The 23,269-nt window shown below is 37.8% G+C and overlaps 1 protein-coding gene across 2 annotated transcripts in view; it reads left to right on the plus strand.

Moving 5' to 3' along the window:
• CCSER1 (coiled-coil serine rich protein 1) overlaps positions 1-23,269 on the plus strand; it is a 728,765-nt gene that overhangs the window by 269,213 nt on the left and 436,283 nt on the right. For both annotated transcript variants that reach the window (XM_072861769.1, XM_072861770.1), the window contains exon 6: positions 22,485-22,695. In XM_072861769.1, the coding sequence (XP_072717870.1) occupies positions 22,485-22,695 (211 nt within the window). The remainder of the gene's footprint in view (positions 1-22,484; positions 22,696-23,269) is intronic.

Below are 23,269 nucleotides of genomic sequence, written 5' to 3' on the forward strand. Positions count from 1 at the left end.
ATGTTTGCCGTGTCTCTATACTAATGCACACAGCATGAGGAATAAACAAGAGGAGCTGGAAGCTTGAGGGAGGTGATCGTCCCACTCTGCACTGGTGCGGCCCCACCTCAAGTACTGTGTGCAGTTTTGGGTGCCTCAGTATAGGGAGGACATCAAACTATTAGAGTGTGTCCAGAGGAGGGTGACCAAGATGGTGAAAGGCCTTGAGGGCAAGACTTGCGAGGAGCAGCTGAGGTCACTTGGTTTGTTAGGTTGGAGAAGAGCAGGCTGAGGGGTGACCTCATCGCAGTCTACAGCTTCCTCAAGGGGGGCGGTGGAGGGGGAGGTGCTGATCTCTCTCTGGTGATTAGTGATGGGACACGAGGAAATGGTATGAAGCTGTGTCAGGGGAAGCTCAGGTTGGACATTAGGAAAGACTGACCACCCTCTTCACAGAGAGGGTGGTCAGTCACTGGAACAGGCTCCCCAGGGAAGTGGTCATGGCACCAAGACTGTCAGAGTTCAAGGAGCGTCTGAACGATGCTCTTAGTCACATGGTTTAGTTTTAGGTTGTCTTGTGAGGAGCAGGGATTTGGACTTGATGATCTTTATGGGTCCCTTCCGACTCGAGATATTCTATGATTCTGTGAATTCTATGAGCTATTACAATTTTAGCCATGTCTTACCCTGTAAAAGCATCTCAAATTTTATAGCACACAAAGCCATCCAGTGTGGCCTGTGGCTATTGCTCCGTGGTTTTTTTAATTCTGTTTTTGTTTTTCTGTGTGCTGAATAAGTAACTGCTGAGAGCGAAACACAAATCCTGCTGGTATAGACTCTGTTCCGACTGAAATTCTTCTCAGTTGTTCTTCATGTGTGTTTTTCAGATGTGATGACAAATATTTTGTGCAAAAAAAAAAAAAGAATTAAAAAGTCAAAGGTGTTCATTCTTGCAAATATAGGACAGATTTTTCTAAAGACTTTTTTGTTGTTGTGGTTTTGTTTTTTTTTTTAAGTACCCCAATACAATATATGCATTTTGAACACTCTTGAGAGTCGTGAAACTGAGAGCAGCAGAGTTTACACTGCTGGAGCTAAACTCTTGTCTGGCTGTGAGTGTGTTTCTGGTAGGATTTAGATGCCATAAAAGTAATGCCCATGCCATTGACTAAAATTTAGGCTTTGTTAGGGGTAAGTACCCTCTAAAAATGTTTGTACAGTCAAGGAGACAGCTTTCAATTTAGGAAATACCAACATTTTTGTCCAGGAAGGAAAACAAAATCTCCCTGCAAGAAGCAGAAAACGAAGCTGAGCAAAGAGTTGGAAGCTCTGAAGTGTGTTCCTTGCTTGCTCCAGTGGCCTTACACTAGTCCAAAGCAGAAACTTAGTTCACGCAATTAAATTGCTGTTTCTGTGTCACCAGAGCAGTGATGATGGCAGAACATAGCAGACTCCATTCATGGGTTGCCTTGAATTTTTAGTCCAAATCAATACTGAAAACTTTTTTTTACATTTTCAGTGAAACAGAGGCTCCAAAAAGTTAGCTTTAACTGTTTAATTACAACACAAACTGGAACACTTGCTTTTACAGTGAAAAATGAGCTAATTCAAGTAGTATTAAACAATTGCTGTTACAACTGAGCAATAAAAGAAAGAGAAATGAAACAGTAGACAATTTCAGGTGTTGTATATTTGATAATGGTTCACCCCTCCTCCAAGAAAGCATACAAAGATAAGGTTGACCTGACTGATAAAAGTTGACCCAGAGCTGAACTTTGTTGAAAGATGATCCCTTTAAGTGCAGACAGCCATGTAGATTTGGGAGAATTGAGATCCATCAGAACGTGTCCTGGTGAAAATTGTTCTTACAAAGATGTGTGACCGTGTCTGTTCCTGGGGCGTTGCTGAAGGAGGCAAGGAGGTCACTATGAGGAAGCCATTTCTTCTATTTTGTCAACAGGTCAGCCTGGTTATTGCACCATGAACCTCACTTTGGAAGAATTGGAACAACTTTGCCAAGCTTGCCTCAGTTTCAGAGATACCTGCCACATCTGGTAGCTGCAGCAGTAGCTTAGCCAGTTCTTTGTCTTACTGATTTTCACATTTTAAATGTATTCTATGCATTTTAGACTAACACCAAATTCACATCCTACTTCCTGCTGTTTCCTTTTCCTCCTGACTGCTTTCTTTTTGGCATAGCAAGCCCTTCTGGTACAGAATACTGAGAAGGCAATTTCCATGCGGGAGAACAAAGGTTTCACAATTTGAGTTTCTCAGCTATGTACTTTACACAGAAGACCATGTTTTGCACATTTTTCATAGAGAGTGAACCAAAGCCTGCTGTCTGCTGTATGTTATTGTAATGGGAAGTGTCTTTTTATGTGATCTTTAATATTTATTTTATAAGCTAACATTATGAAGGCTGAAACTCTGTCATTGCCATTTATACTGTATTTGTGCTTTGGGATAAAAAGAAAAGCATCTGCACAGAAAAGGCTTATGGGAACTGTTCATACACCGAGATTTTTCATCTTGGGGTATAAAATGTGTTATATAAAAAGCATCAAGAAATGTTAATCCTGTTTATGCTTCAGAAGTTCCCTCTGGGGTTTAAATTTTTCTGACAGTGGAGACTGAACTCTTTATGAAAACATTAACAGTTAGAAAGGATTTTCACATTAAGTGAAATAAAATCATTGGGTTTTATTCAGAATGAGATTGTATAGAGTAGCTTATATCATGTATTGTTTTTATGCACTTTCACTACAAGGATTTAAAAAGACAGGTGTAAATGTCGGTTCTGCAAAGAAACACTGCGGTAGAGAGTCTTCATTAATTTCTTCATCAAATTAAAATATTTTGCTCATAATGCAATTAGGATTGCAACAGCAATTAGCTATTTATTGAAGTTTCTAAGGTTATTACCATATATGTGTTTCTTCTCTTCTTTCCCCATATTATTTCTATTAAAAAAAAAATCTCCTTAGCTGAGTGGCTACGTCTGCCCATTTCGCCCCATTTGCAAGAGTGATGTGTAACTTGTATTCCATTGTTTTGTTTCTAATATGCAGGAGGGTATTTAAAGAAAATAAACAAATATATGACTGAGTCTTTCTAGATATGAGCTAAAAATATTACAGCATACTTAGAAGATTAATGTGATGGCTTTAATCTGAAAAAATTACAATGAAGGATAGAGAAGGAAGTACACATGCCAAATGTTAAGTCAGTAGTATACTTTTAATATGTCAAAAGTTTTGTTTCTTGAATTGAGAACATTGTAACAGTTGTATACATGTTATTATTTATAGTATGCAAGTTGCAAGTTACTGTGAAGCTCGTCTGGGAATAAGCGAGTATGAGAGATTGCGTTTTAATTAACTTCACAGGCAGGAGAATGAACTTAGAATTCTTACAAGCAGTTTAACCTAAGCATAAAAATTTTGCTAAATTAATTAGCAGGAAGGGTGAGAGTTTCAGGCTCTGGTTCCAGGAGTCATTTTCAAACACTGTAGCCCAAATAAACTAGCTAGATTAAAATAAAACTTTATCCCTTCCCAAAGGCAGCTTCCTTGAGGCATGGGTGCATCATAGCCATCCTTATCTGTGGAAGAGCTGCCTTAGAAAAACCTTAACTGACATCTTAGTAAAATGACTAATTCCTAGTATAGTTCAAATCTCCATTTTCCTAATTCATGCTTTTTGTTTTGTTAATATAGTACCCAGTTATGTATTTGACAACCTTTTGTTTTTCTAGACTAAAGCTTATTTATTTTGTAAATTCTCTAGAATATGTAGTGAAATCAAGTAAAACTGAGAGTGATGATTTCATAAAAGCAATAAATCTAGATAAATTAGTGCTGAAGATGACTTCAGGATCTTACCGTGAATTCTTCCTTCTTCTATTTTTTTTTCTTAAGGGATGAAAAGATATAAAAATACCAGTTAAACTCTCCCCTTGTTTGTTTTCAAGTACAAATACAAATGAGCACAAATAAATTCCATGAACCAGTTTTCACTGATTAACTTGTTTGTCTCATTGAAATGCTTTGGTTTCTTTCTCAAGGTCTGACATCAAACTTCTTCAAGTCAGCTTTGACGAGAAATATAATCTGTCTATGCCCGAGTTTTCCATCTGTATGCGGGTGACAATAAGTCTCAATTTTTCTTGGCTGTCAGTCAGGACTTGCCTGCAGCTGTATACTTACATTATAGTTCTCCCTTGGGCTGCTTGGAACTATATAATATCACAGGTGATGCTAAACTGAAGTTGAGCTTAAAATACCTACATTTAGTCTGCTTTATCCTGTCACTTACATGTGCTTGGACTGCAGGACCAGGGTATGTAGCTTGTAAAGCAGGATCGTCATTCTCTCTTCATGGATTTTGGGTGGTCATGAGTAATAAAGGCACAGATGTGACTGTTGTTCCAGTTGCCTCTCATCACTGGATACTGGATATATTGTACATATTTAGTTGCTTTATGTTGCTCTTCAGCGCTGTCATTCTCTGTGTTAGACACAGTCAAATTGCTCTTACTGTAAATTTCACTTCGCAGTTATTGATTTTCTTTTCCATGAATGGTTCATCATGTATTTATTTATTTATTTGTTAGTGCTTTGGTGAGGGTTTTTATTTCAGCTTCTATGCTCCACTTCCTCATGAGATGTCTGTGTTGATGTTTATTTGTCTTTCCAGTCATTACTTCTACTAGGAAACAGTGGCGAGTAGTGAATTGGTGATGTGATGTGGCTCTTGGGCTTTGGCGCTTGGTAGGATTTTCAAAGCACAGCAATAACAGGTCTTGTCAGCACATGTTTGTAAAGAATATCCAAAACAGAAGAAGTATTTCCTGGTTTTTGCATTCAGGCAGCAAAGAATAGAATCTTGTTGTTGTCCTTCTTTGCTTCCAAGCAGCTCTCTCTAAAGAGCAGGGAAAAAAAATCACTTATATTTTCAAACAATATTTATATTTTCTTATGACTGTATTGCCCCAGTGAGTTCTAACGCAGAAGCCTCTTCCCATCCCTTTGTCCATTTGCAAGGTTTTGTCTCTTGAAAGCAAAGCACAACAGGGGAAGTAGACATAAATGTTAGAAAACACTAGCAAGGCAAACCGTTCTTGAATGTCTTTGAAAGGATCAAGGAAACAAATGAATAATGAGGCTTTTAGCCAGGTGTGTTCACCTAGAACCACTGAAATCACTCTTTGCCATCTGTCTGGCATTACAGGAATGTATTTGGAAGGATAGTTTGGGGGATTTGCAGGACGAAATGAGGTGATAACTTCTCTTCTGTACCCTCTGCTTTCACGTACAAGTCCTTGAGGAAGGGAGTATTTTTTTATTATATGCCCCTTCTCTTGTTCTGCATGTTTTCGCCTGAGCCCTTGCACTGTTGCTGTGGGTGGCTGAGAGCTTCCTCCTGGTCTCCACTACCTAAGTGCAATTTGACCATGTGTGACAGGAATTTTCGATCGGTCAAGAAACAGCGTTAATTACCTCATGCAGTGAATACAATGTGTTGAGATGGTGCAGTGATACGAGGTAAACCCCACACCTTTACATAAGTAAAACTCGTTTTTTCACCTAAAAAGTTCCCTTCATCAGCAGTAGCCTTTGTCACATCAGATAGATCCCAGCGTTCTGCTACATGAAGCTCCTTCTCTTACATATATAAATCTTTATTCTAATTTCTGCAGCCATGAAATAGAGGGAGGCAATAAAAACATTTTAGCAGGAAAACTCTTCTAGAGCTTCGGAATATCTGTTCAAAAATATATCCGGATTAGTTCACTGCTAAAGCAGGAGCAGCTCTTGTGCTTTTTAGCTGGGATGGATCCACCATTTCCCTACCTCCCCCTGCCCTGAGGCCACTGAGCAGGCACGATCCACTTCTGGTTGTGGTGTGCTGTGGTGTTGGGTTTGGCATCGGAACGTCAATTGGGCCTTGAACCACAATAAAATGATTGAGAAATACTTGACCAAGCTGACACACTAATGTTCTGGCAGGGATGGACCCTACAACCCCCAGTGTAAGAGCTGCCCCTACTCTTTGGATTTTTTAGTAGAAGATAGCTTTTTTTTTAAAAGTCTCCTGCTTTAACACTGATGGCAAGCTAACTGAAAATGGAATTTTTTTCCACTTAGATGTTGAAATTTGAAATTCAGTGGAGAGAGTCAGGAGAGACCACAGTTGAAGTTACACAAGTAGTGTGATAAGCTCTGAAATGCCTCAGTAGAATATGAAATTGCTTTTGATCTCCTTCTGAGCTGGAACATGAATGAATGTGCACAGAGATATACTGCTGGAACACAGGTGAAATAGTGTCCCCTGGGCTGGGAAGAGGGTGTCCTTCGACAGTACCTCCCTATACGTTCACCCTACATTATTTCCCTTCCTCTCTAAAAACTTCTCAGGATATATTTTATGTGTTATTACCAACATTTGGACATATGACTGCCATGAAATTCACTGCTCCTGTAGCCAGTAGTGCTAATGAGAGGCTCAGTACTTTCTTTTCACATTTAAGGAATAGTTTAGTGTGATGATAAACTGTGCCAACTTAAGCAGGGATATAAAGTAGAATTCTTGCCTATATTAAGTTATTAAAAGTCCAAGTATTTCTCATATAAGAGCGGTAGCCCCAGGTATTATTTGTAATTGATATTTCTAAATTTCTACTCTTAAACTGGACAACGTACTGTTCAAAAACTCGAAGTGATTTTTGCTAGTTTAGAAAGAAAAAATTGCATTTCAGCAGCAAATAGGTTTATGTGTTTTAACTTATGTGTACTGTAATAAGCAGTGCACCTATCCAAGGCTTTAATTGGTTTTGGTGCCAATATCAAGAATAAAAGAGGGAGCATGTACCAGATATTCACAAAATGACAAAACTGCTGGCTACCACACATCTCATACTCATTTTGCACCTGTTTCTATTGATAACCTTATGGGCCTATAAACAAAAGCACTTTCAGTTTGGTTTAGTTTTGTTAAATTCCAGGAATCTTGTGGATAAAGGGTATGTATGTATTTTCCAACCTTCCACAGCTTTCACTGTTTTTCTTGTAATAATCAAATGTAAGTATACAATTCACATAATGATGCTGCTATAGAAATCCATTGTAGAGCCCTACCCTATCTACATAGGAACTTAGACAATGTGCCTTTGTCCAATAAGCAGGATGTGGCTGTCGAAAGCAGAAGTTTAACTGATGTATTACTAGCCTAGTTAGTAAACCATGAAGAACTGCTTAGATCTGCCAAAAAGTTAGGAAACTATGGAACAGGTAATTCCGGCAGGGGGGGATCGCGACCACCGACTCACGGACCACCTACCCCAATTACATCACCAACTCAGATGATGAAGTTGAAGAACAACTAAGCATGCGTACTAATTTACATGCTGGGCGAAGAGATTTTAACCAATCATTTAATAGAATAATACTGCATATGTATTAGGAAGTAGAATATGTTAATGCTGTGTGTGTAAATAACTGTTAATTTGAAAGCTTGGTGTGCTGTCTTGGGACAGACACCCATATCTGCGTAAATATGCAATAAAATACCTCTGCTCTCTGTGCATATTGGCATTTTGCACACTGGGTAAACGAACGCTGACTTTTGGGACAACAGTTTCAGAGATGGGTAGAGAGAGATAGAGAGAGACAGGCATAAATATATCAATCAAAGTGCAGAATTGCTATTTTATCACCTTGGTTATTCCTTGCCATTTTCTACTGTAGTTACCCACTGTGTGTCTTGAAGTATTGGAATTTAATGCTGATTAAAATACCAAGCTTTTTGGAAAAAAAAAAGGTGTAGCACATACAGAATTGGAAATAAAGTAATTAAGTGTAGAATGCTCAGCCTGTTGTTTTAGATGATGCTGTGGGGAAAAATGTCATCTACACAAATAACATTACCAGTTGTCTCACTTAATCAGCCAAGCAGGATAAAAACAGAGAATAGTAGAGACTAATAAAGATACACCATCTTAAACTTCCTTCCTTAAAACTTTTGCTTGTTTCAGTGGCTGCCTCAACAATTATATTGATACTGCAGTCTCTGCAGTAAGTATCCAAGTGACTTCTCTGGTTCATGTTCTGAAGGGATGATCATTTATTTTTGTGTACCTTAATTGTCCTTGTAGGATCCACAGGGTTCCTCTCTGTTGGTAGTGAGCTGATCACCGTTTGTAAAAAGAGGCTTCTAGTCTTCCACTTAAAGGCGTGAGAATTGCAATTATTTCTTTGGTTATCCTCACTTAGTTTGCTTTAAAAATGAAGTTAATATTCCTGTGCCTTCTGCTTTACATTTTCACGTTTTCTCTTCTCTTTATTATAGCTGTGGCAAGAGCCCATGACTTGTGACATGCAAGTTTTGCATGTCAAAAACTTTTAGTGGCTTATTCTGAGGAGCAAGAGTAAACATCTCCTACCTTTCACCATCTGTTTTGGAGAGCTTTGCAAGTGCAAATCAGAGGTCCAGTAGGTTTGGATTGGCTCTTCCCTGTGTTCTGACACACGGATAAAGGTGTTAATCATCTGTCTTACAGTTTTTGGCTTCATTTAAATGAGTTGCTTCATTTGTCTCTTAGTTGTTTCTGTGAAGGGCTTTATTCAGGAGTGATGGGATGAAGGAGGAACCATCTGCATTAGGTTAATGAATTCTTACTGTATTTTCTGTTTTCTAAAAATAATTTGTAATATTACAGGACTTATAAAGTAATTTAGAAGAGATTTTTGCTTAAACTGTGCTCTAATCTAGGATTTTCTGTTTCCTTGCCTTTTTCCAACATTGCATTTGTTCTTGAAAATTACAGAAAAAGCTTGACAAATGGTGTTGTGTAAAAAAAATACAGGCTGCAGCCCATCAGGGTTCATTTTTTCTGATGGATGATACTAAAATTTCAAAATGCTGCTTCTAGAACTAATAAAAATGTCTCTAAGGGAAAACTTATTTATTTAATTGTATGATGCCAGATTTTGCTGGCAAACGCTGTGTTTTGCTATATGACCCTGGCCAAGCTGAAAATTTTTTTCAGCAAAACATAGACAGTGGTTCTCTTGGGAAGGAGAAAAACGTACAGATGATGTTGTTTTATTGTGGTTTATCTTATGTATTGGAGTTTTGTTGAAACCCTCGTACTAGTGATGGTCAAAGGACCTTCTACATAAGCCTGTTTTCAGTTTAGCTTGACTGTGCTTAATTACATCAGTTTATTATGCTGGCTGCTTGAAGCCTTCCAGGAGAAGAAGAGTAGTGGCTTGTTGGGTGCGTATGTAGGGAGATGATCTCCTTCCTTTGTGGAAGCACCTCTGTAGCAGTTTTGAGAGGTTGCTGCCAGGAGTTAAAGTGTGGGAGATGCAGGTACACAGACTACGGGACAAGGGATATTAGGAGACCAAAGAAGTGAGATGGAATAAAAAATTTCAAGGGCAGATATCCCTACTCCTCTATATTGCATGGGAGGAATGTGAACAATTTCTGGCCAAAGAAGCAACTAAAAATATGCGTTCTGCATGCCATAGGTCTTTAGTGCCCTCTTCCCTGTCTGAAGCTTTGACCACACTTTACATCAACTTGCTATTTTAACCAATAAAATAACTTTTTAGTTAGGTGGTAAAAATCTCCATAAATGGCTAAATGCAGACTCAAAGGCATGACATTTCGATTTTTGGGGCCTAAGAACTATGGATTTAAGTGAATGCTGCTAGCTTCCCTATGATTTCGTGACATCAAGATTTTTTTAAGAGGTAATATGATATCTGGCTCATCTTCCTCTATCAACTCCCCACAAAGCAAGTGAAAAACGGCGCCTGTTTGTCAAATATAGAATATTTGTCAGTCCTGTCAGAAAAAATGAACTTTACCCTTTTTGACCAGTGCCCTTCACTATATTCAGCAGAACGAGATTGTCTCTCCTGGGAGATGTCACAGAGGAGAGGAAGACTTTTATCATTTTTACCATCTTTGGACAGAGCAGTATTTGCATTCTGGGCTTTGTTTAAAAGACAATTGAGCAAAGATAGCGATCGGTGTTTATGCAGCTTAGTGTGAATAGAAACCTTCCCCTTTGCTACCAGCCAGTGTTATCGGGTTTTAAATGTCAGGTACCCTTCAGTGTGCACAAAAGAGAAGATGAGATAGCATTCACATAGGCCCGTGCTGGAAACAGAGGTATGGCTCCAGGAGACGGGTATTCACACCTCTGTGCAAGCCTTAAGAAGGACACCCACCCAAATGACCTACAGAGAGCACCTCTGAACACAGTCTGTTCTGTTGTGTATTGTATTGAAGTTGTGACATTAGTCTTAAAGCCGAGACACTCCAGACTAATTACATGTCTAATTACAGGCCCAGAGAAAGCCTCTTTATTCCTAGGCATGTTGTCTGCTTCTCTTTTTATTACAGTTGTTCTCAAAATGTCTCATTGCTTGTTCAAATGCATAAGAAGACAGTTATTTTCTAAATAAAACCCCGACACACAAAAAGAAAAAAAACAAAAAGCCCCCACTCAAGTAAAAAAAAGAAGAAGAAAAAAAAAGAAAAACATTCTGGTAGTAGCAGGCAAATTTCTTGTTCATCCTTCTGTTACCCACTCCTAATTAATCGTGTCTCTTTCTCTGCCGGTGTCTGATGCGTAGTTGTGTGACATCTTCCCTATTGATGCATGCACACCCTAAAGTGTTCCTAAGGTTTTGTGTGTCAGATTTAGAGAACGACAGCCTGGCCAGTAATATGTATGCTAATGCAAGTGTCTGATGGATTTCTGGTCCCTGAAAGCAAAGGCAGGAGGATGGCCTTGCATTAGCAACACAGAAGATTCAGAGTCGTAAGGCAAGCGATACTAAAATTCAAAGATTGTACAGTGTCTGTATGTGCACAGGCATATCTTTTGAGTTCTTTGTCTTCTGCTTTCAAAATCTAGAGGGTGTGCTTAGATCAAAATTTCAAGCTGTATCTGGCAACAATGCAGGCCAGAAATTGACATTTTGTGCAACTTTTGTCTTATTTAAAAAAATTCAGCTTATCCGAAAAGCTGGAGTGGTATTGCTAAGTGCCTTGAAAATAAATGGGTTGGCAAGTCCAGTTTTAATCTCAGTCTAGATGGAGCTTTGGACAGCAAGTTTTAACACATACTCCATCAGTTATTAGGGCTGCATGTTATTAATGCTCTCCTGACAAAGAGTTTGCAAAATTAGTAACTAAAAATATTAATTACTCTTTTATCTAATGTACATTTAATGTTTCACAGATGAAATGCTATGAATTCTATTATAAATTAATAATTGTACTACATTTTTAATAACTTCCTTAAAGCAATATTTTCAAATGTGTTTTTTCATTATCATATTTGTTACAACCTTGAATAAATTAATGGTACAGGTTATAACAGTACTCTTAAGTTAAAAGAAATTGTGTTCTGAATATTACTGTTACTTACTGCTTAAAATTTGAATATGTGCAGTGCAAAAGAATTCAGACATCAGACATTAAATTCAAATCATGGGCCATATGTTTTCAGTGAGATGCACCTTTTCTAAACTTACATAGTTTTGCACAATACTGCTCTTCATGTTATTCTCAAACTTAAACAAGCCTGGCATTGCAAACTGGGAGCAGTAACAGTAACTCCAAATATTCAGGTAATTCAAGCAGAGTCCCCAAAGCAGAGAATGTAACAACCAGAGGGTGAACAACTGAAATAAACATTTAATTTTAATGTGATGATCTAAAAAACAAAGTTAAAAGGCAGGGGACCTAATGTCCTGGTAGTGAAGAGAGAGATGAGGCATTGTAGAGAGAATGAAGCTTCTGATGGGACATAGTTTGTAAGTACTTAATGTGTCAAGTAACGCTGCATCAACACAAAAATACTGTAAGCAACAAACAGCTCAGGGCTAGTATTGAAGTTTTAGCATGCTACTTCCTTCTGTGTGCTGGCATACAAATAAATATTTAGAGAGATTTAAATATGATTCAGAGATCTGAGCTTTGAGCCTTCATAGTCAACCAAACTGAACATTTCTTTTTCATCTGCCTCTGGCCTCAGTTTTCCAATTTTTTAGTTTTACATTGGCATAGCGTTATGGGGGAAAGGAGGGAGGAGGAATGTTTTCCCCTGTAAGAGGGCAGTACAGAAACACTACTGCATTGTTTTAGTCAAATTAGACTAAATATTCCGATTTTTTTAACTGAGTTATTTACAGTCAAAAGAAAAACATTGAAGACCATACTGGCGAAGGCAAAGAAATCTCCTGTAGATAGGCTAATTTCACCATATGATAAAATAACACCTTTCTGCTGTGGCACTTAGGGATTGATTATGTCATGTAAGAACAAAGCAATTAGGTTAATTTACACATTAGTTTATTGCTTTCTTTTTGTTTGGTCTCTAATGCCTTTATTTAAAAAACCGAGCATGTGCTTTTGGAGGGGTTTAATTTCACTAATTAAAATCCGAGTGCACACATTGCAACACCTGCCTTGTAAGTGAAACCTGTCTGAATGAATACAGGCCCTCTGGTAGTTTGGGAGGACGCTCACAAGGAAATAACGCCCAGAGGTCCCACAGCTTACAAGCTTTCATCCCCATATATAGCTGGGAATTTGTTCTTAATAAGTTATTGGCCTCTATTTATGCCAATGACAGTTTTTGTAAGTTGATGCATTGAGCTATGCAGCGTTCAGGGGAGAAGGGGAGGCTTTGAGCTTCTGGAAGGCAAATGGTTCCTGGAACTTCTTTGTGCTTGTGAAGCTCCCAGTTTCTTACGTACATTTTAAGATGACATGCAAGTGGATGTGAGCTATTTACTTCATGTTGGTACCTGGCACTCTTCATAGGCAAGGTCCAGCTAACAGGTTGTCTCAAAGTGTTAGACCTACAGTTCTTGGGTAGCTTTTATGCAGTTACTCTGAAGTTTCTTTATTTCTTCTGTTCTATACACTTCATTTACGATCAGTTTTGGCTGGAGCCCAGAAAGTGTATATTATTTAACTGTGCAAAAAATACATATTATTTTGCATTGAAGTCTGCCAGGAACCGTTAATCACAAAACAACAGATTTCGCATCGGTGAATGGACTGAGGAAGATTTCTTTCTCACTTCTTGCTTGAAAACACTGCTCTTTTTGTAAGTTCTCTAGATACATGGTTTAACTTTTAGGTTGCCTTGTGTGGAGTCAGGAGTTAGACTTGATGACTTAGTTAGAGTCAAGTTAGACTTGACTCTTTGTGAGTCCCTTCCAACTCAGGATATTCTATGAGTCTTCTTGATAATATAAAACAAATATATGTGTGCATGTGCACATATAGACACATATACGCAAGTACTCAGCTAGCAAGAAAACAGCGGTTGCTATTTGCAACCGCTGTGCCAGCAACTGCATAAAGTTTTTTATCAGCAAACTTCACTAAATACCTGGTGTATTTAATTAGCATTGGTGCTGGATTTCTCATGTTGTTTTGTTACTTTTGTTTAAATCAGGCTTTTGAAGTCACTGTGGCTGTTCATATGTTTGTCAGTGGAACTGGAAATTTTGTAAAAGATTAATTCCATAATGTTTCCTAAAAACCTTATAGAAGAATCCAATTTAAGCATTAAAAATCCTCTAGCAGATTGCTGTCTTTTAAGAATGGATATATAGTAACATGCATGTGCTGGATTTCTTTATAAATTATGTCCCTAAATCCATTTCATGCTTTCATTTATTGGTCATAAAAGAGGATTTAATATAAAAGCTCTCTTAACAATAACATTAGGTTCCCACTATTTTATGTGATAATGAAATAGGATGGGTTTTAAAGTTGCAGTTTCTTCCTGACATATTAATCAAATTCCCTACATAAAGTAGGTGGAGGGTTTCCTCTGAATTTAAACACAACTCTTTTCTACTCATTATTCTTAAACTGTTAAAGAGGCCAATGAGAAGGGATACACTTGTTTAATCATATACTTCCACCAAAATGAAGGTCCATTGTGTTGATTCCATTAAAGAGTATTGCATGCTATCTTCACTCAGAAAGCTGTGTTTGTAATTACTGATTATTTCAGGGACTAGGTGAAAATGTACAGAGCTAATGATAAATTTTAGGACTGCTAGTTGGAATTTTCTGAACCCTCACAGAGTTTTAACTACCTAGTTGTCATACCAGGCATCACTTAAGTCTAACTGCTGAGCTCTGCTAACCTTTTAGTCCTCTTCCTTCTAGTCCCTGGCATTCAGCTGCCATCCAGTCCTGTAGGCACACACATTTTTGTTAGTAGAGGAACGTGTGTGACTATAGCATGATAACTTATAGGATGATTATTTAGATCTCTCTATCTGTTCTCAGGCCCTGGCATGGTCTAAAGCCAGGACAATTCTGTAATTGGACCCAATCCAGGAAGAGTTCCCTGAATCACCTGCCCGGGATGAAGGCAGGTAGGGGTTGGGATGTTAAGGAAAGCAACCAGAATGCTGAAGCTATTCCACTTTGGGTATTTTAGTAAATATTAATTAGACCCTTAAAACTGGCTGTTATGCACCTCAACTGAAACTCTCAGCCAACACAAGGTATAATGAATTGCCCGCTTTCTTCACAAAATTGTTCTTAGTGGTTAATAGCTGCATCAAAAGATAATATCTTGGTTTACGCACTAATAATGTGGGTAGGTGCTTCCCAAATATTTAAAGACCAAGTCAGACAGGACTCAAAGTGAGTGGCTTGTCTCCTTTATAAAGTGTATGAATTTTCTACTTAATTTTCTGGTCTCATTGGAAGTCCATCTTACCTGTCTAACTCATATCTGTGAATTCTGCCAGGCACTAAGCAAATACTTGTTGCAAACCCTGCTATCCTTTTGTCTTTTAGTGTATTTAACCTTGCCTGTTAACATTCCTATCTTCCCACTGAAGCCTATACTAACAGTTCTGTAGCTTCTTACTGGGCACAGAAAATGTTTTAATTTTTTTTTTCTTTTTTCATTTGAAATATACATAATTTTGGACAGAATTTTGAAAAGCCCTGGTAGCAAAAAATGCTGACCTGTAGTAGGAAGTATTTGGCAATTTGTTTTTAGGTAAGGGAAACTAGTTTGGTAACTGAATGAAAGGAGTGCACTTCTTGTGCTTCTTGGAAGGCAGTCATCATATCCAATATCCATCGTGATTTTCCAGCTTTTTTAAACATTTTTTATCCTCATAAGAACTTGAAAGTTTTATATTCCATTTGCACAATTTCTAAAAGCAAGAGTCAAGCATTTAGAGCAGAGAGCAAAGGTGAGGAGAAATGTTGTTTTGGTCTAGAAGGTGACAGTGGCAAAACAGATTTATTTTTCTCCTTTCCCCCAGTACTAGAAAATTTGCTGGGTGCGCTTGAATGCTTGTCTTCTTTAATAGATTAGATGAAAATGTCGTCGTTCTAGTCCCGGGTCAGCTGAGTTGGTCAGCTCTGTGGAATGCATTTGGAGTGAGATTTGGAGAGGACACCAAGTGCCTTTAGCTTTTAGCTGTGCTGAGTCAGTGTCCACTCAGAAGTACGTAGTGTTTACAAAGGCTGCAATGACTGCAGGTAGATTTATCCTTTGTCCAAATAAAATGTAAGCTTCCTTTTGTTTATATCCCGACCAGAGATGTAATGTGAGTTACTGCTTGCTTTTGTGCATAATTAAGCTGCAATTTATATTTTGTATACCAGTTGTAAAATAGTTTCAAGAATGATCTCCTGCTGAATTTTTGAAAAAATAAGAATTAGAAAGACTCAAACTCTACCGACCTCTCAATGCCCAGCGAGCCTCATTTACTTTTCCTGTTTTGTCTGTAATGCTTTATTTACTACTGCACTTTTACCACTTGAAATGGAATAAGTCCCACTGGTCTTTTCCAAGTAGCTATTTTTTTGGATGTTATCCTATTACTGTATGGTGTTATATTATCTTATTTGTACCACATTTAAATTTTCCAAATAGATTCCCGGAAGAAAAGGTCTGAAATCTCAAGTGTTGTGTTTTTGTGTGCTAGATCAGGGGATATAAACAGAGCTCTTGCAGAGCTCTCAACTCCTGTAGAATTTAGAGAAAGGAAAGAAATGATTGACATGCCCTTATCAGCTGTACTTTACCAGCAGCTGAAAAATTGAGGGCTTTTTTCCTTTTTTTTTTTTTTTTTTTTTAATTTGATTCCATAGTTCATGATCACCAGGTTCTAGCCCAAAGGAAATCTTTATGGCTGTGATATAAACCTTTGAATGAAAAGGGGTTATAATGGAAAAAGCTGACAGTCTCTTAACTTATAACAGCACTAGCCATGAGTTTGTGTGCACATTTGTGTGTGGGTGCATAGTTTAATAGTGACAGATACCGAACATCATTTTTCTAAAAGGCTGACCTTGAAAAATCATAGCATCAGAGTACCAATAAATGATACATAGTTCTAAAAGCTGTAAGATGTCAAACCATATGTACCTTATGACATGGTGCAGTTTAATATTCTGAGATGTCATTTCTATAACTTCTGAAGCATTCTCTGTTAGAACAGAAGTAATGTTGAGAAATTGTGTGAGACAGAGGGAGGTATACATTTTGATGCCATAAAATGCTAATATGGGTAATTAGCCAAGTGTTTATGCTCTGGTTACCTTTTTATCTTCTCAGTATTGCAAAGGCTGCATTTTCACAACTGAGTGAGGAGTTTGGCAATTTTTATCCCCCTTGACCAGAGCTTGAGAATATTTAGGCACCTAGCAGTAAATTATTTTATATGCCTGTTGGAATATTTAGGAACATGCTTTTAAAAGTCTATGCCTCAATTCTGCTAAATATGAGGAAAGGCCTTTCTTTTTTCCAAAATGTGTCCATATATTTCAGTTGTAAACTGTTTGGGATAGAACATGTCTCTTACTAAGTGAGATTAGTAAGAGATTACTCAGAGATTAAGATTCCATCTGGGATGATTGTAGGACTTCACTGTAATGTACATCGTTGTAAGAGAGCCACAGAGTGCTTTGAACTGACTTTTGGAAGTGTTTGAGGTAGGCAGATTTATCTCTAAAAATCAGAAGTAATTGCTCTTTTATGTCTTATCTGGTCCATAACTAAGGGACCTTTCTCAAAATAGTAAGTAGGTGGTGATTTTTCTAAAAAAAGATCCCTTTCAGCTATTTGCTGTTGGTGAGAAAAAAAGAAAGTTCTGGATGGGAGAAAAAAATGTGGATTGAAGGCTATCCTGATTTGTATGAAAGAGAATTTCAGGATCATTTCTGATATAACCTCTGTATGGAGCTAATAACATTTTTCTAGTGTAAAAGGACATATTTTTCCTGGTGGGCCAAGTTATGAACAAATAAAAGGGGTTTGTTGCTGAAATATTTCTGAAGATCAAGTTTATATACATTTATATATAAGTGTGTGTATGAATTTTATAACTATACATATATAAAATGTATATATATATACACATGATATATTTATATTTGAATATATACACATACAGTTGCACACTCAAACACTGAAAATAAGTGATATAAGGCTTTTTCTAAGTCCCTGCTTTAGAAGATAGGCCATTAGGGAAGAAAGAAAGTATGTTCAGCTCTTCCTATAGACGCTGGAGTCTTTTACTCTGCTTGCAGAACCTTCCTGATGCCCACAGCATTATGTGGGTTCTCTTCTGTTAAGCTGGTATCAAGAAATGCAGACTCTGTGGGACCAATTGTATTAGTTTAGGCTAATTCTGCTATAGCAACGACTTGAGCACTGCTGGTGAAAACTAAGAAGATTAAGCTCCACATAATCTGGGGATCTTTATGTAAGTGAAGTTCAAATTACCGTAAGCTCTTCAAATCATTGATCTGAGGATTAGTAAGAAGGGAAGAATAACTCAAACTAGCTCAAGCTGCAAGTCTTTGGGTTCTTTTTTTTTTTCTTTTCTTTTTTTTTTCCCCCCAGTAAAACCCTTTAAAGATGCTTTGGAATAAGAAAGTTGTTCTTGTTCTACCTTCTTAAGGGAAAGAAGCTTTGAAAGAGGCTGCACCATTGTGTCTCTTCCTCAATTAGTTAACATGCAGTTGCATTGGATTTACGGAGGATATTAAAATGCTAAAAGGCACTGATTGATTATTTTAATGCTATCTCACTATTTCAATAAAGATTGTCTTTGAAATAGAACTCTGTCTTAATGGCACTACCATTTTGCTAAATGTGGATATTGTAGCTTCTGATTTTTGTATCCATTAGAAATGAGGAAATATATTCATGGTGTTCAGTGCATATGTCCAGATACAATGGAAACAAGCCAGCAGGCCCAAAGGACCATCAAGTTGCACAGGTTTTCACCCTATTTGACATTTACAAATTTGTAACAAATTTTCTGTGGATTTTCAGACCTTATGATGACAGTAATTCTACTGACATTAAGCTTGCTTTTCTCTGTTGTCATTTGTGGTCCCCTTAGATGTAACATGTGGCTGTATAGTATTCTACAGGCTTTAGGTTGACACCACTTGAGCAACTTGAATTTCCCTGTTTCCCTATGACATTGATCTAGAGGACTGGGCAGAGTTTTAAGTATGCCATCTGTCAGACTTTGTCTGATCTTCATCAAACAGAATATTAGAACCACTTGTTATCTAGGAAGTGAAGTCTGTAACACCTGGGAAAAAATTAAGAGCAGCTTCCTACCACTCTTCTCAGCTGTGATTTGCCACTGCATCCACAGGTCATCTCAGACCTTTTGCAACAGGCTGGCTCTTCTCTTGCGTAGGAGTCTGGCTGGGTTTCACATCTCAAGCTTGGAGCTTCATGGCTCCATAGCCATGCTCAGAGATTTGAGGTGACATCTACATGGGATGGTTCCTTAGTGCACGTCTGCACCACTGACGTCCTCCAGAATGGGGTGGTCCCATCCAATTTGCCTGTACTGACAACCAAAGCATGCCAGGGAATCATTTGAAAGAATGATAGCTGCATTGGGTCAAGCCATTTCAGAAGTGCTTTAACACTGACTGACTTCCAGTGCCCAGGAACATTTTCAGGTATGGTTTTATTAAAGTAGGGACATAGCCTAAGTGTGCGTGTATGTCAGGCAAATTTAGAGCTCAGACAGAAGCCGTATATTTAAAAGTGATGAAATTACTTTTCTGAAATATTTTATGTTGATAATATTATAAAATTAATATTGCCATTTAAATGAAATACATTGTCTTTAGTCATTAAAATAGACCTTTTGAGGCTTTTTATCCACATTTCAGAAGGTTAGCACAGATAACATTTGCCTGTGAAATGTTTTTATTACAATAAACACATCTTTGGAAGGTAGAGGGTGGTGGCCGTCTGTAAGGAGCTCCTGCACTACCAGTCAAGGAACCAGCCCTTTCTCCAACTTCAGAGGCAAAGAGGCATTTTACTAGTAAGGGGAAACTTCTAATTTTAGTAAGAACTTTTTTTTCCTCGCTAAATCTCTACTGCTGCTTTGAGAATAATTGCGGTGGATTACCATAATAATACTATAATAGACCACCTGGACATTGTTAATAATGAACTTGATGAAATATCAATTCTGGAATGATTTTAAAATGAGCTTTTTCCTGCAGCGAGTAGAAGGAGTTGTATTAGACAATGAAGAGTTTTTCTGTCACAGATCAGTTGTATTCTTTTCAGGTAGTTCAGAGGTACTGTATGACCTGAATGCTCACTGTATACCAACTCTGAGTTGCCATTTTCCAGTAGCAATTGAGTTAGATTTTAAACTCTTATGACCATGAGTGGTGATATGTTATTATGGTGCTTTTCATACTTTAGTACAAGGTTCTGTATTTGAAAAGATGGTAATTTTGTGTGTTGAGCAGTGTCATGTCAACATAGATCCCACTGAAGTCATTGAAGGTATTTTCTTCAGTTGAAATTAAGATTTTCTGTATTTCCAGTACATTTTTAGCTTATACATAAACACTGTGTCTCTTCCATGTAAGAGAGGATGATAGTTCTCCAAGAGTACTGCTTGTTTCCTCGTCACTGGGGCAGCAGGGTATTGCTGTTGATGCCAAGTTCTTCTCCCTGATAATGTGCTGTAAAAGACTCCTGGGAGGCATTACATCCTAAGTTGGTCCTTACTCAGTGTCAGGATGTTACCCACATAAGATGCCTCTTCAGGAGCATGAAGGTGATGAAACTTTGGTGGGACTCGCAAAGTGAACATGCAGAATATTCCAAGGAATAATTTGTCTCCCAGCCTGCAGGCACTGGGCAGGGAAAAAGGACCTTGTTGTTTCATCGTGCTCAATTTAAATAATGTGCTTTTCTGGCTACATAAATCTTACTCAAGTGTAGATTCCAATAGTTTGAATATGGCTGCTTTTATACACCCTTAAAAGTGGCCTGTGTTATAAAACATCAGTTAAAAGTTGTTTTTCCTTTGCATTATTTATACCTGAGGCTTCTTTAATAAAGGCTATGAATCAGCAGTGGCTTAATATCCTTCAGTCAAAAGCACCTTTACCATCCACCTCAGATGATTATTTTAAAAGACACAAAATATTCTACTCACAAAGTTGTTTCAATGTATTTAAAAATTAAAATGGTCTAATTTCATTGTTTTATGAGAGTCTTGAAAAGCCTGGATTAGAAAATTTTAGTTCCATTGGCCATCATGAGCATCTGTCCATATCCATGATCTCTGTGGTGCATTTCTTGATCTAACACGTTGTCCCTACTGCACATTACATAGCTTGCAAAATATAAAAATGAACCATCCATAAAAGATAATTCTAGTAGCCTCATTTCCAGTTTGTTAGTATGGCATTGGGAATCGCTTGTCTTGAGAAATCACATTAATCCGTTCTTGTATGTGGTTCCTGTGAAACCAAACTTAACTAAGGAAAATTTCATGTGGAAAAATATTCTTTGTCCTTCCAAAATGTGGCCATGCCTAAAATACAGAATCAATTTTGTGTTGCATGAAAATTCAAATGGAACAGAAAATTGGAACTATACATTAAATGAATAATAATTGTAATTCTCTTCACCACTTATGCTAACATCTTTAATTGTAGTGAATTAATTTATATGAATATGGATGTCATGCATTGCTGTTACAACACTTTTCTAATTTAGTAGTAATTAATATACCACTATTGCACAGTGCAGCCACGTTCTCAGATTTATTCTCCATTCAGATTTGTCCTTTTTCCCTGCTGGTCGAAGAGAAAATAGGTGCAACGTTAAAGTTGTGAATGCTTTCATGCCAGAAAAATCCTTAGTGTTTTTAGGTACGTTCTGCTCCACAAAATGTCAAGTAATCTTTATTTAAATTATTTTTCTACTATTAAAGTTTTGGCTGATTGTGGCTGCTTTCGGCTGATTGAATCTATGGCCTCTAGATCATAGAATCACATAGGTGGGAAGGGACCTCCTCAGGTCTCTGTTCCAAGCCCTTGCTCAAAGCAGGTCCAATTAGAGCAGGTTACTCAGGGGCTTGCCTCATCATGTTGTGAATATCTTCAAGGATGGGTGTCCCATAGCATCTCTGAGCCCCTGTTCCTTTGTTTGACTACCCTCATGGTAATAAATAAATAAATAAATAAAGTTCTTACATCTGGTCACAACTTCCTGTATTCCAGCTTCTGTCCATTGCCTTTCATCCTATTGCTGTGCATCCCTAAGGATAGCCTGGCTCCATCATCTCTGCACCCTCCCAGTGGGGACATTGCTCTGGTCAGCCATGAGATTCCCTTCGCCTTCTCTTTGGAAGACTGAGCAAAGCTGGCTCTCTTAACCTCTCCTCATTTATTGTGCACTCCAGCCCCCTCACCATCTTGTTGGTCTTCTCTGGACTTGCTCTGGCATGGCAAAGTCTTATAGATATCTTGCTCTGATATTAAAGGAAGGTAGTATGTATGCAGCAAAATAATGGTATTCTGTTACCTCCAAAGTCCATCAAAATCTTTCTGAATCTTTCTGTTGTCTTTAATGGATTCTCAACTACAACTTCATGTTGGTTTTTTTCATGTTCTGCTTAAATAGCTTCAACAGTAACTAAACTTCAGAGTGTGTACAGATCAATTACATTTCAAATTCCATTTTATAGAATAGTAGGTTCATCTTATGTCACTGGGCCAGCCCAGAAGGGAGTATTTTCTTTGGCGATTTTCTTTTCTTTTTGAGTTCTAAGTCAAAGCATGTGGAAGAACATGATTTAGCTTTTGAAAGTGCATGACATTCATTTTTTCATAAAGCTGAACTGAAATGAAATAGACCCATAGCAGTTTTGCCCATAGGATATTTTGTTTTAAGAAAATGGCTTTATTTTGAAGTGTGTGGATAGAGCATGGTTTCAATTCCTGTAGAAAATGGTACGTTTATAAATGCATATTTTATTGCTAAGACCATATGGCTATATGTACATTATAAAGGCCAGTAGGCTCAAAAAGTGTAATGTCTCTTTAAACTGAAAGGAACTAAAAGCCAAAAATGACTGAGTTCTTTTTCATATTTCAGTGTCGATCTTTCTGTTTTCTCTTGTAAGGAACCTATCTCTGAAGCTGTCGAAGGAGGTAGACCAAGGAGAAGCCAGGTACCCTCGTGTTAGCCAGCTGGCTGGCAGCCCATCCATGGAGTGGCCTTTTACTGGCCTGGAAGAAGGCGGAGGCATTGAATCTTTGCCCTTCAGATTGATGCTGCAAGACTGCACAGCTGTAAAGACATTGCTTCTGAAAATGAAGAGGGTTCTTCAAGAGGTAATCACCCACTCATTCGTTAAATTAACGGCTTTCAGCATTAATGAGCTAAGCAGCAGAAAAGGGTCAGAAAAGTTTATGGACTTGATGTCTTTTAATATGTCTTGAATATATGGAATTGATGCAGAAGTATAAATAGTAGTGCCTCAACATGGTGGAGGTCAGAAAGTTTATACTATAGCAGAATTTAACTGATGCTGCCATCTTGGTGTGCAGAGTATAAGCTTAGCTTATACTTCTCCAGCTTCTCTTGAGCTTTTACCAAAAAGGGGGCAGGGGAGACGAGCTGCTTTAGGTCAAAATAAGTTGTGTTGTTTTCCTCTAGTATTTTAGAGCTTTTCAGTTTTCTTACTACATTTGTTAATCAGTATGAAGTCACATGCAATTTATTCAGAGAAGAGATGCAAAGGAAAAAAATGTTCTGTTAAGTAGTGGTACTAAAATTAAAGGTTAGTACCTTGAGTTTGTGAATGATGGCTGAAATCTGATTTCTTAGGCCATTCTATCAATTTCAACAGTCCTGGCTTGTCCTGTCCTGCTATATTCTACTGCTTCCCCCATGGACTGCTGGTAT

Source organism: Ciconia boyciana, chromosome 5, assembly GCF_034638445.1.
Source record: "Ciconia boyciana chromosome 5, ASM3463844v1, whole genome shotgun sequence".
NCBI lineage: Eukaryota > Metazoa > Chordata > Aves > Ciconiiformes > Ciconiidae > Ciconia > Ciconia boyciana.